The 14,145-nt window shown below is 41.5% G+C and overlaps 1 protein-coding gene across 2 annotated transcripts in view; it reads right to left on the bottom strand.

Moving 5' to 3' along the window:
- Positions 1-14,145, bottom strand: part of LOC129108971 (spectrin beta chain, non-erythrocytic 1-like) — a 67,725-nt gene that overhangs the window by 19,989 nt on the left and 33,591 nt on the right. For both annotated transcript variants that reach the window (XM_054620900.1, XM_054620974.1), the window contains exon 24: positions 12,885-13,031. In XM_054620900.1, the coding sequence (XP_054476875.1) occupies positions 12,885-13,031 (147 nt within the window). The remainder of the gene's footprint in view (positions 1-12,884; positions 13,032-14,145) is intronic.

The following is a 14,145-nucleotide window of genomic DNA, read 5'->3' as shown; positions in this document are numbered from 1 at the left end:
ATGTTTGGTTTCCCTCTAAAGGTAAGTACACCAAAAAACATCTATCATTTTCAGTATATTTTGAAACTCCCAAGAACAAATCATTTACATATTCTGACAAAGACTGAATTTTCACTGAGGCGATGGAATCAGTTTGAGCAGTGACTCATCATCGTCCACAGAGGAGAACATCCTGCCGCCTGATTCACTCAGGTTATGATCAAATCTACAGACACACTGGAAACTGGGACGGCACTGAGAAGATGAAGTGGTTTCCGGTCCAAACCCCCGGACCGGCTGTGTGAGAACGGTTAAGGGTATCTGTTGTTACGCCACGGTAGCTCTGCGGTGTAAATGTGAGTATTATAAAAGCAGTCATAGAACAAAGTGAAGTAGCATTAAAAACATCATAGGTTTGAAGTCATCCCTAAAATCTGGATCAAGCAGCAGTTGATGGGAGGAAGGCAGGAGAGAGAGCAGGAGTCCGGTGGGATGAGAGGAGGTGGACTACTTTCAAACATATTGAAAGTAGATGGACAATGTTTTTCCTGATGTTGAGGTTTTAATGTTAAGATGTCGGCCATATTGTCTTCCCAGAGATATGTTTTCGTTGCTGCTGTTAACCTTGCTCCTGGTCCCTGTTGAAGTATAGTGGTCAATGTCTTTGAATCGCAATGAGATACTAAAAAGCTTTTAATAACTTTTCTCGGCTAATAAGTAATGGTCCACAGCATTTCAGAGCATTTAGAACTACGATTTAGGAGGAGCATGCAAAATGTATTTTTCGAAAAATATAAAATTGCGGATAAACTAGTTGGGGGACTTGAAGGGTCCAAGAGGCCTTTTTGTAGAGGACAATGGACAGGTGTGCCAAATTTCGAGCCAATCGGACTTATGTGTTGGGGGGCGTGGCCCTCTAAAGTTTGACTTTTGTAGGGGGACCTTTTCAGGCATTTTTTATAATAAAATGTCTGATAATTGTGCAATTAGAACATTTTATATATTTCACAATGTCTTGTAAAAGTATTACTAAATGTATGGAAAATTATAAGAGCTCCAAATATGGAAAATATATTTCTCTTACACACATGACGTAAATCCTATTTTGTTCATTAAAAGATTACAATGAAAAAAGAAAATACAAACATTATTGGTTTTAAATTCTGAACCAGCTGAAAGGAAAAAAGGAGTGGCAGAAGAAGAAAAACTGCGGTTAACACCCAGATGACTGGGGTTATAATGCATCCCACAGACATATAGCGAGGAATCAAAAGCTGTGAAGGAGGCTACACTACACCATCCATTGTCCTCTAATTCCCAGCGTTGGTGCGTTACGTTAGCTTTCAGCTCTGTTTTAGCGTTTCCCTGGCTGCTGATACACACCATCCTCTGTGAGTGGGAGGACTGCGTAGGTTTGGAGCAGCTTCACCCACCGACTCAGAGCTGCTCCTCCACCCTCGCACACACTCAGCCCTGCAGTTCAAAGAGCATCATGATGTTCCACTGCTCATGCAAACAGTATCCGCAGAGATCCCACAACAACCTGATCCAGAACCATCAGAAGAAAGAATCCATGTGGAGTGCTGTGTTTTTCTTTTTAAAGTTTAAAGGTGCATTGTGTAAAAGTTTCGTTTTTTACTTTGAAACATTCAAATAAACTAACATTATCAGTGTACTGAAATCAACTACTGAAATGAGCGTGCTATCCAGCTAGCCACCAGTCCGTCCTGTCTTGTCAAACCACTTGTACCCAGAGAGGTTATAGGAAGTCACTTTAGCGTCACTTTAGCGTCCAGAGAGCGGGCGGCAACTCAGGGAGACGGAATTTCAGTTAGCGGTTAGCTCAAAATCAGCCAGCACAAACTACAGCGCTGGGGGGTTAACCCGCTCTCCACGAGGCAAAGTAGGCGGGGAGGCTTTTCAGGGTTTCTGCTTCTTTGGATTTAATCCAATCAACAAATTATGAAAACGTACACGGACCGTAAAGCCCCGGTTAGTGTCACAGTAAACACACAGATGGCTAACGAAACTATAGGCCGAGGCCACACGTGAAGATTATAAGATAGAGGTGTTATTATGACAGTCTCTCAATAGTTTCAGGAGTTTGGCTGAATTTAGCGCATTCTTGCCCTGCTCTTAGGTAGTATTAGGTTTTTTTAACATTTTTTTACAACTGATGATTGTAAATTTAGATTGTATTAACCCAGTAGTAGATCAGTTTGCGCCTGCAAATACAATATTGTCTACGCTACTGTCATCAGACTGATCTTGGCTTGTGCTTGGAGACATACAGTAGAACTCTTTACTAGCCTGTGGTACAAACTGGGGACGTGGAATTTGAAAGACATTCGTGATTACCGATCAAGTTGCATTATTGGAATTAAAGGATCAAGTGTTCTTGAAGCTTGACTTAAACTCAATCTCTCGCCCCGTTGTATTGATTTTCACCACTCTTCTTTTATTCTGTGTTTTGCAATTTGCCCCAGTTCATGGGGGTACCCATGTAAAGTGGCACATGTGTTCACCTGTCTAATGTGGTCAGTAGTGTTGGGTCTTTTTCTTTTTTTGCTAATGAATTTTAAGTTTCTTAAGATGGGGTTCAATTTTGCCCATTCAACTGGTGTTGGAAGTTTTGAATAAATAAATATTATTAAAATAATTTAAGTACTCTTTGTCTTAGAGTAAATATGTTAATAGGTTTAAAGTGGAAAATATAAAAACTTGACTTGACAACATATACTTTCAACTGCAGAAAAAGAAAAAATCTTAGAAGGAAGTATTCCTCTAAATCCTTTTCTTATAACAATGCAAAACCACTCTCTTTTAGTAATCATGATAATAAGGAAGAGCCATGCTGCTGTGATTAAAGATGATTCAAATACCAAGAGAATCAACCAAAACAAGAAGAAAACAGGTAAAGAGAAGAAGGACAGGGAGCGAGGACTCGTGACACGACACTGATGCTAACAGTAACAGATGGGCCGTCTTTATTCTGCTGTCTGGTCTGTATATTACAGCAGACATCTGCTCCCGAGCGTCACAGCTGACACCCTGGCTGGTCAGAGTGTCAGCTGTCACGCTCGGGCCACTGCAGCTATTGTGTCAATATTTACTCCGAGTGTGAAAAAATAAATCTGCTTGTCCGACCTCGGGAACTTCCAGGATATAGTTTTTGCTTTCAAAAACGGATCATTGGTGACGTTTTCTGACTAGATTCTACTCGTAATGAGGGAAATCCTCTGGGACCCAGGAAGTGATGAATGTCACAGTAGCAGAAATAGCTGTCCATACTATATACTAGGTCATAGCAGTACGTAGTGTCTATACTTAAAGCAAACAGAATGCACACAAAATATAGGTATTTTTGAATAGTGTGCACACTATTTTCTCAAGCAAGTGACATTTCATAGTCTCAGTTTGATTTACATCGGACCACACACGCATTGCATTACTCCATGTTAGTATAAAATGGGGAAGTATGTTCTTTTTTTATGCAAAATAACTGCTTCAACAAGAAACTACAGTGATTAGTACATAGTATCTATTGTATATAACATCATGTGTATGTAGTACGGTACTGGGATGCAGCTAAAGAAAAGATAACCACCTTGAAATCATCCTCATGTTTTCCTTATAATATTATGTAATATTGGTGATGATGCAAAATATTAGAGGACACAAATGGAAGGATAAATAAAAATAACATGTCCATGTACATTTTTCACCAAGCACATACACAAAACATGCTGTTTCTGTGCACAGAGATATAAATATATATATATAAAAAGGCATCATACGAGCAAACTGCCCTAGCTTAGAGAGATATGCACTTACTACAAACACACACAGCCTGTGAGAGGACATATTTCCCAGAAGGTGCACATCTAGAGCCGGGAGTGGAGCACTGTGTCACCCATCTACCTTTAAAAAAAAGTGCCCTCCTCTCCTCTGTGCTGCTGTAAAAGCATCACTTTGACTGGAGCAGGACTGAGCCTTTTTTTTCTTTTACTTTGTCTTTCTCAGCCGCTTAGTGTGTCTTTTTTTCCTGAGAGCATCAGACAGCTCAAAGTGCTCCAGGATTTGGGAGGTAAAGGAAAAAACACTCTGTTTGGGATTAATTTCATTTCACTGCACTTTCATATCTGATATGATTTTAACATAAGTACGGGAAGTCATACCCACAAAGTTTTAACACAATAATAAGAACTGAATAAAAATGTAGATGACCCCTGTTGTGGAACCAAGAACCTTTTGCAGAAATCATGTTTTTGGGTTACTGTTAAAACCGTGATTTCTTTGAAATCTTCCTGGAATAAACAGACTAATGACTTTTTGGGCTGAATTATGATCAAAATCATGCAAACAGGTATAGGATGGAACCCTTCTGATTTGCACGATGGCCAACCAGAGTGGAGCTCCGTTGAACAGCAGGCTTGTAGAGCAGGTGGAGGAAGCTTGCATATAATATCACTGTGAGACACTTTGAGGTCAGAATCAGCAACTAGATGAAGACCAGCTGCGGTTGCCATAGCTTTTGTTTGTTTGCTTGTTTTAAGGGATGGGAAATACTTCACGGTCCAGGTTAAGCAATACGTAAAGCAGCACCTATTTAACTGCAGATATGACAGTACAGTACAGTAGTACAGTCATTTAGCAGACGCTTTTATCCAAAGTGACTTACAGTCAGTAGTATGTTACATATCATTCACCCATTCACACACTGATGACAGGCTACCATCAAGGTGCCACCATCAGACTCTAACTAACATTCATCATCCAGTCCACACCGATGCAAGCCTTCAGGAGCAACTTGGGGTTAAGTGACTGCCGATTTCGAACCACCGACCCTCTGAATGGAGAACTACCTTGCTCTCCACTACGCCACAGCCGCCCTGTGAATTGTAGGATATAATGTCAAACAATATGGGAAATATAATGTGGAATAAAGAGAAGCACATTTGACCCTTTAGCTCTATGTGGGTGGGTTTACAACTATTGACTTAACTTGAATTCTAATGTTCGCTGAGATTTGGCTATCTCCAGACACATTCAGTTAAATCATATAATAGCATCAAGACCGTTTTAAAGATGATACGACAGCCCTTAAATCTGTTTTTATATTTTTCAGCTTTCTCTGTCTCGGTTCAGTCCAGCATGGACAGCGTTGCCAAAGTATCGAAATAAAACCGGAGTGGACTGAACGAGCATAAAAATATAACAGCAGATCGCCGTCTCAGTTAAACATTTGCCCTCAGTGAGAGTGCTGGTATCATCACTGCTCCATTGATGTTCTCGCTGCACACACATACCTCCAGACTCACTCACATATAAACACACACACACACACACACACACACACACACACACACACACACACACACACCTACACACCCTCCCTCATTTACGCACACTCTTTCTCCTATACTGCAGAGCCAGCACAACAGGTCAAAGCTTAATGCACACAGGGCTTTCTGAAGTGAGCCACTAATGTGAATGCATAATTTAGGTTATGCCATCTCATTTAGCAAAAAGATGACCAACACCTTCTGTCTGCCTCAAATATATGCTAATGGGGCATGGAAACATGAGGCTAACATGCTAAATATCACTATGCTGTCCATAACACACACATACTATATATATATATATATATAAGGGTAACTTTTAGTGTAATGTTTAACATGTTAGAAAGCCCATAATACGCAATATGCAGCAGTAATGTGCTAACATCGACGTTAGCTGTGTTTTGAAGGATCCGCTAACGTTAGCATGTCAGCTTAGAGCACGGCCAAGGCTTCGTAAAGCTGAAGCGGAAGAAAGTTGAGCCGAGTCTGACAATGCAGAGGCTTAGATTTCCATAAATGTCCACTGTGCAGAGGATAAAGGAGTTAGGAAAACACATGGCCAAAAACCTTTAGGCCCAAAATTCCGACCCACTATTAGTAAGGATGTCAATTAGCAATACTGCCTGTCTTTCATTTTGTTTTTGAGAGGCAACTAGACAACAAACAAGTGTTAAATATAAAAAGAAGAATACAAAAATAAAAGATTGAGTCACAGACATGACACCAAACAGTTTCAAATCCCCCCCAAAAAACAAACGAGCCTAAAACTGTTCATCTCTTTACTGGTGTGTGACACGTCGCAGAGAGAGTGAGAGAGAGTGAGAGAGAGTGGTATCAGGGCCGCAGAGATTGTTATTCTTAATGAGGCCAATTAATTATCAAGCATAATGGGAGAGAAAGGAAGGGCGGCAGGGATTGGAAAAAAAGCCCATTGGATTCAGGCGAGCAACTGCGTGGGGAAGAAGCCGTGTGTTCGTTGTGTACTCACACACTCCCCCACACGCTCGCATCACACAAACAAACCCAATCTGCTGCGACTGAGGCGAAATTGCCCGTTACAGCCGGCAGCTTCTGTTTGGGCTAAATCACGGCAGAGTGGCATTACAGCATGACGAGGCAAATCTTTACAGGCAACACGTCTTCTGAACATAGACTGTACATAAGAAAGGGTTGTTGTCATGGGGACGTCACCCATTGGTTTGTGGACTGCCGTGTTGAAGCCTCGAGTCCGCTGATTACGCCGTCGCCATTTTTGGAATGCGGCCGTCGCCATGTTGTTTTTATTGCAACCAATGAACAGAAGTTACCATATTTGGAATGAGGAGGAGTGACGTAGAGACACCATTTACGGCTTTATTTAGCGGCAGTGACCTGTCAATCACAATAAGTCCGCCCTAAAGCATCCCCTGCTTTATGGTCTATTTGACTCTAAATGGACCATAATTTACTAAATGAACATCATGCTGTATTGAAGGAGACTTGAAACTAGAGATTGAGACCATAAACTCATGTTTACAATGTTTACCGAGGGAATAAATCAAGTGAGAAGTAGGGTAATTTTCTCATAGACTTCTATACAATCTGACTTCTTTTTGCAACCAGAGGGGTCGGCCCCTGCTGGTCAGTAGAGAGAATGCAAGTTTTAAGACACTTCCACATCGGCTTCACTCAGCAGGACTGGAGGTTGCCGCCTGCTTCTGAAGTCGCGATGACAGCTGTTACACTGATATGTTGCTCTACAGCTCTATTTTTGGTTGAGAAAACTGCACATGTGGCTCACAAAAAGGATAGTCATCTTTTGTCATTTTCTTACAAATGTTTTTACTCAGGTCATTCATTTATTAATTTTACTTCTTATAATTTCACGTTATAACCTATAATGATATTTATCTATCTGGCTGGTTAAGGAAGCCCAGTGATCTTGCAGCGACACAACAGCAGAGTTATTGATGAATCAATGCATTAGACCCTCGGAGCACTGCAAACCTCAGCTTATTAGATTTGGCCCTCCATACTACACTACATTACATTAACACCTACTGCTGTAGGCTGAATCTCAACACTCCAAAGCCTGGCTCTCTCAGTCTGAGTCTTACATCACTTCCTGTTAAACCCTGACATGTTTCCTGTCCCCTGGATAAAGGAGAGAGGATTGAGATTGAGAGAGAGAGAGAGAGAGAGAAGTGGAGGTGGAGGAGGAATGACCTTCGTACGCGAGCTGCACGAAGACGAGGAGAACAGATTGGGGATTGGACAGCTGTTGCCTGGCAACCAAGCACAAGCACATGAAGAGTAGACGAGTCGCTCCAGCTGCTGCCGGAAGCTTTACGTCACAACAGGAACTGACACAGCACAAAATTGCATCATCATTTCCCAAGGAGACGTCCAAAGAGACGTTTACCTACACACTGAAGGAGGACCATTTTTTCCCTCCAAAATAAGCCTGATTATGCAGGTTTTTTTAAATGCAGTAAACACCGCTAAAAAAGGTGATAGACTCCTTTCCCATGGCCAGTGGACGAGTATGTATTCAGTTTTTTTCTGGTGTGTCATGTTTGACGTCACCTAAACACTGGCCAGCACCAAAAGCATAATAAGTGAACAGTGAACAGTGACATTACTTCGTGGGGAATTTTTCTGGTCCATAAACACATCCATTTCATCCTGAACATAATTTAGCCCTTCCAGATGGCAGTGTTAATTTTTTTGGGGAGCTCCTAAAGATACAACTAGCAGTTTGTTCTCAGCTACAGGAAGATAGAATAGAATAGGATGTTGACATCATTTTTCAGGACAATACAGGATTTCAAAACAGGTCATTTCTCCATGTGTTTTCAATGACTGTAAAGTTTTTCAACTGTTTTGCAGGTTTTCCAGGACAAGTGGGAACCCTGCATATACACGCACACACACATACACACACTTACAGAAGGCTGACGCTAACCTAAAAAACAGACAATGTGCTTCACAGAGTCCTTCACGGTTCTTGCCCGATTACATAAATAGACTAGAAACTCTCAGAGGACACAAGCAGAGAGACACAACCAGGACACAAGATGCAAAGTGTTTGGACAGGAAGTACCAGGTACCAGTGAACAGTAGCACAATCAGCTCTAAAATAAAAGTGTTTTTTTAAATTTTGTTTTTAAAAAAAAAAAAGGCGTACAAATATATTCATATCAGAACCTCGGCTGCTTATCGGTACTGCAACAACAACTTGCCAAATCCTATGAATGTTTTCTAACAGAAAAATGTTTTAAGTTGCTAAGTAGCGGCCATAGAGCAGGCTTTTGGGGTGAAGATAGATGCTTTGTAGGACTTCAGAAGCTAAACCTAGTCTATCTGCCAAGAGCGAGACGGCCTGGTGTGACTACAGTCTGCTACTGAAGAGCGTGAGATGGAACCAGCAGAGCGAGATCCACACCAATACACGTCTGTACTGCTGTACTGGTGAGGATCACATTGGCATAATATATTATCAACTATCTAACATTAAACCTAACCGAAAACTAATTTTGTTCAGAATCCCAAAACCTATTCTTGATCTGTAACAGGCTCTTTAAAATAGGACAATTCATATATATATCTATATATATATATAGATATATATATATATATATATACCAATATTCCTGTCTTTTTATGCGGGGTTCGGGTAAATGCTTTCATTTTTCAACAGTTCATTCATTTTTTAGCTAGTGCCTTTTGTGTTCAATTCAATGTTGAGTAAGTTAAACTGAATAATTTATAAATGAATTGTGTGATAAATTATTAACTTCCTTTTTTACCTTATCGCATATTTTCCACATATTCTGCAGCTTCTACTTTGCAATGTCCCAACTTTCTGAAAATGTCCTTAATGTCAACTCCTAAAATTGGTCCTCACAAAGGCTACACACATTCCTGATACACAAACGCACAAACTTTCCTTGCGACAAATGCCTTAATTCTTTTCTGGAAATAAATATCGTAACAGTCTGCTGTCTGTGTCTCACCCTTCATCTTCACCAGCACTTCTGAATCAGTATTAGGTGAAATAATGATCATAGTGTATCTTTGTCATATGGTTCAGGTACATGTATTGGCTTATGAGGTATGAATGAAATGTTAACGGGACCATCTTTTACCCAGTTTGGTCAAAGTCGGTAAGTTCTATTCTGATTCTTGAGTGTATTTAGAATAGATGTTGGTTGGGATGTGAAGGAGACTCATCCTGCAGTGTGAACGGAAGTTTCCACACTCTTCACACCTTTTGATTTTATTTCAAAGTCAAGTTGGACTTTTTGCAGTATACATGCATGAATATAGGAAAAATCCATACAGAAAAGAGAGCAGTTTAAAATTCCATAGTGTAATGTATGATATGACAAGTGATGAGTAGGATGTTAGTGTTTTTTTTTTGACTGTAAGCCCAATTAAATACTTTCATCTGAAGATGAAAACAAAGAAAATGCACTAAGCAACATTCTGATCCTTAGCTCGTGGGCGTAAAATAAAACACAATGGACTCCTTTATACATCAGAGCAGCAGCAGATCTGATAATTCTAGAGGTCCAGCTGCACAAATCTTTTACAGACCAAATATCAGACGACCAAAGCCACTTTTTAAAAGTAGTCCAAAGTAATCAAGCCAATTATTTACAACATATATACAAATAATGCATTTATACCAGTTTTTATAAAAAAGCAAAATCACTTTTACTTAAACCGACAAGAGCTCTGTCAATTTACCACACATATGCATTTGAAACAAAATGCTATCATTTAGTCTCCTCTGTCTCTGTCACTCTCTCCTCCAGTAAGAGTTTTCCATGTAACCCAAAACTGCCTTCGGATCTGCTTATAACCCGTGAATCCATAATGGCAAACAGCTCGGCGCTCTCAGGCCCTGCAGCGTCGCTCTCTCTACATTATATTTATCGCTGTGTATCATTACACATCAGTCAGCCAATGTTTCTCACATCACATGACCACGTAATGGACATGCGCACACATGCTGACATGCACACTGCTACACACACACACACACACACACACACACACACACACACACACACACACACACACACACACACACACACACACACACACACACACACAGAGACACATATTCTCTCAAACACCTACCTCACATTGGCCTCTATAGAAGAAGAAATAGAGTGAACTTACTGGCTTATCAGCAACAAGCACGGATGTTAGAGACAATGAGATTATAGGCCAGTGGTGGGAGAAGCTGGTCCACTATGTACGTAACCAACAGCCATAAAGTTACAGTAATCCGGGAGCTAATTGGACAAAGACAGAGAGATGATGTAATACCTCAACTTCACAAGGTTATTTTAAGCTTTTCTGTTCTAACTGTACTAGACCATAAAAACAAAAAACTGCACATTCTCACTGGACACACGTGCATCCGATGGCTCTAGCCACATCTATGCACTGGCCAGTGCAAGCCTTATATATATTTGATTTAAGGACTATTAAAGTCCTTTACTGGACTATTACTAAACCGTCTTCTGTAATTATGTCATATCAGAGCCCTGTACCTGTGTCCGAATTAGAGCTGCAACTAACAGCTATTTTAAAAATCCACAAAAACATCAGGAACTGCATTTTCTTGTCCGAGCAACGGTTCAAAGCCCAAAGGAAATCTGTTTACTGTTATGTTAAGAGAGGAACAGCAGAAATTCTCACATTTAAGAAGTTCTCATCCACTCTGCATTTTCACTGATCCATTAACTGACTAATCAGTTCAGCTATAGCTTCAACCCCGTCATAGGAAGTCATAGAGTACATGCACAAATAACACATAACACACTGTTGGGCCATGGCTCCATTAACTCAGCTCCCACCAGAGGAGTTCAGTTTCAGCCCTGCCCAGGATGAGACTGCAGAGGAAGGAGACGTTACACCACAGTCCACTGTGTGCACCGTACACTGTGTGCTGCACTGGTATACACCCAGTATAGCAATATCTCATGTATCACATAGCAGCAACATTGCAAATCTTTATGGTCTAGTGTCAGTTTGATGTTGCTTCACTTGAAATACAGTTCAGAAATGATAGTTCTTTGGCTTTCCTCAGAACAGATATACTACCAAGATTTATATATCACACATTCACAGGTTTGATTGTCAACAGCAGCCCATATGGGTTCATCATCATCATCATCAGCATCATTATCATCTATGTGTCCTGTCATAACTCCTTCAGCAGCCACTCAGTTGTTGCTCTGGATACTCTGAAGGGTAATCACGAAAATGATCTAGTTTTGTACCAACGTCATGCACTGAGAACCTTCTGAATGCTAGCCAGCAACTGTCAAAACACTCTGATGACCTGAAACAGCATCAGCAGGTCAGGGGGATGAGCATGGGAGTGAATCAGAGACCATTTTAGCTTTAGCTCAAAAGGCTTTACAGAGTGAAAACTCAGGAGGTCATGTAGACACAACTGGGTTGTAGTCTTGCAAAAGTAAACCCTGCCAGGACAATCGTATTGTCTTTTATTTATCTTCCTCTACCTTGTAAAATTAATGTACGCACACAGTTTTCTGGTGAAGATGCTACTTTGCCTAAAATAGGATCACAGATCAGTGACGAGTTACAGGCGAACAGTCCAGAGGTGTGAACGCGACAGCCCGAAGTCTGACCGGCGAAACCTGGACGTGCGTGCAGCTGGTGGAAACACTCGGCTAACCCGATTACGTCTGCATCTACTGCAGCTTTGCACAAGCGGCTGATGTGCCTTATGAATCTCCTTAATATGAAACAGATCTTATCAGGACACAGAGCGCTGGTGAAGGTTACAACGCCCCTAATGCTAATTATAATTATAGACTTCTGTGACCAAACTGATTTTTGACAGCTGCCGTTCATCACTCAAATAGCCGCTAACATAATCCTTCTTCAACATCGCTTTCTCTGCCCACCATTAGCACTGTAAGCTAGTTAAGTGTTAAACTGTAGACTCTTTGGAAAAAAGTCTACATGACCTAAATCAGGTAGACAAAATAATGTAAACACTTGATGAGCACAGTCTTCACATGTTTCATCTGTTATAATGGCGTGTCACGAAGGGGTCTGGTATCCAACACTTTGATACGTGACTGTTCAAAGCACATGAAAACCAACAAAGCTTCAGAGATGCCAAGTCATCAATGCACAAGTTTCAATTGGTCAAAGAAATCCAAAGTACACTTTTTGGTTGAGGGGAGCGGTATGGGAAATATTGACAATGTGTGCCAAACACAGACATACTGCCACAACAATAAGGCAATATAAGTAAAGAAGCCAGAATATTATGAGAAGAGCACTGATTACAATGCGTAGCTCAGTGGGCCAAAGTCCACACAAATAACTTCATCATTCCTTCTCTCTTTCCTGACATCTACCACTGCTTATCATCAAAAGATTATTATTCCACATTGCAGAGAGATTTTATATTCTGTTCCAAGGAGCCAAAGTGTATGGAACTCACTCAACGAAGGCAAAAAAGCACCCAAACTGTATCGGCGTGGCATGAAAACACTGTTGTTGAAGGGAACCGACAGCACTCACCTTTTCAATTTTGTCCAGCCATTCCTTGTTCTGGGCCAACTCGGCCATGAAGGCCTGGTGCTTCAGCCATTTCTTATGAAGCTTCTGGGTCTCGTCTCGGCTGCTGTCCTTCGCCATCAGCATCTTCTCACACACCCAGTCCCCCAGCTGGATGAATGAAAGAGAGAGAGAGAGAGAGAGAGAGAGAGAGAGAGCGAAAGGTGTCAATATTGGATGAGGCTACATACTGTAAAGAGCTGTTGGTGAGTATAAACTGATTTAACATTTTAAAAAGATTCATAAGCACCACAACGCTCTCACATAAGCACCAATAGGTGCATGCTGAAATTGTGTCTACTTCACAGAAAAACACACTGTATGCTCGATTGCATAACACACACACTTACACTACATTATCAAAATACACACATGTACGTTTTCACTGGCTTCTGTTTTGTGTAAAAGCTAAAGATAAACAGGTTGGAGTGTACAGTAGATACAGGCACCAGTGACACATACAGCTGGGAAATACAAGGTCAAACACACAGACATGAATATTTAACGACGGCCCGCAGACAAATGTAGGCAGACACACGTGTACCAACAAGCATGGCAGAGAGAATTCACATGTACACACAGCAACCAGATCCACAGCATCAACCCACACCTACACAGTAAACAGCCCCTCCCACACACCCACACCTCTACACCTACACACACACATCCACCGTCCATCAGAGAGTAAAACCTGCACAAACACACGGTGAGATCACCTCACACCTGCGCTGACCACATCACCCGAATTTACATTACATTACATTACATTACAGTCATTTAGCAGACGCTTTTATCCAAAGCGACTTACAGTCAGTAGTATGTTACATATCATTCACCCATTCACACACTGATGACAGGCTACCATCAAGGTGCCACCATCAGACTCTAACTAACATTCATCATCAGTCCACACCGATGGCCTTCAGGAGCAACTTGGGGTTAAGTGTCTTGCCCAAGGACACATCGACTGCTGAAGCCGGGTATCGAACCACCGACCCTCTGATTGGAGAACTACCTTGCTCTCCACCACGCCACAGCCGCCCCACTATTCAGGTCAGCATCGGTGCCCTCGCCTCTCCGTCACCGGCGCCCTCACACCTGCGTGCGACACTTCCACCTGCACCTCTGGCCCCTCTCCACTAACCCAGCTGTGGAGTGCTTAACTGGAACGAGCCAGCGGGATTGTGGCAGCTGCAGGGAGCCGCTGGTGTCCGCATCCTCGCCG

Source organism: Anoplopoma fimbria, chromosome 1 (assembly GCF_027596085.1).
Source record: "Anoplopoma fimbria isolate UVic2021 breed Golden Eagle Sablefish chromosome 1, Afim_UVic_2022, whole genome shotgun sequence".
Lineage (NCBI taxonomy): Eukaryota > Metazoa > Chordata > Actinopteri > Perciformes > Anoplopomatidae > Anoplopoma > Anoplopoma fimbria.
The sequence above is the reverse complement of the archived record's forward strand: the minus strand, read 5'-3'. Positions and strand labels throughout refer to the sequence as shown.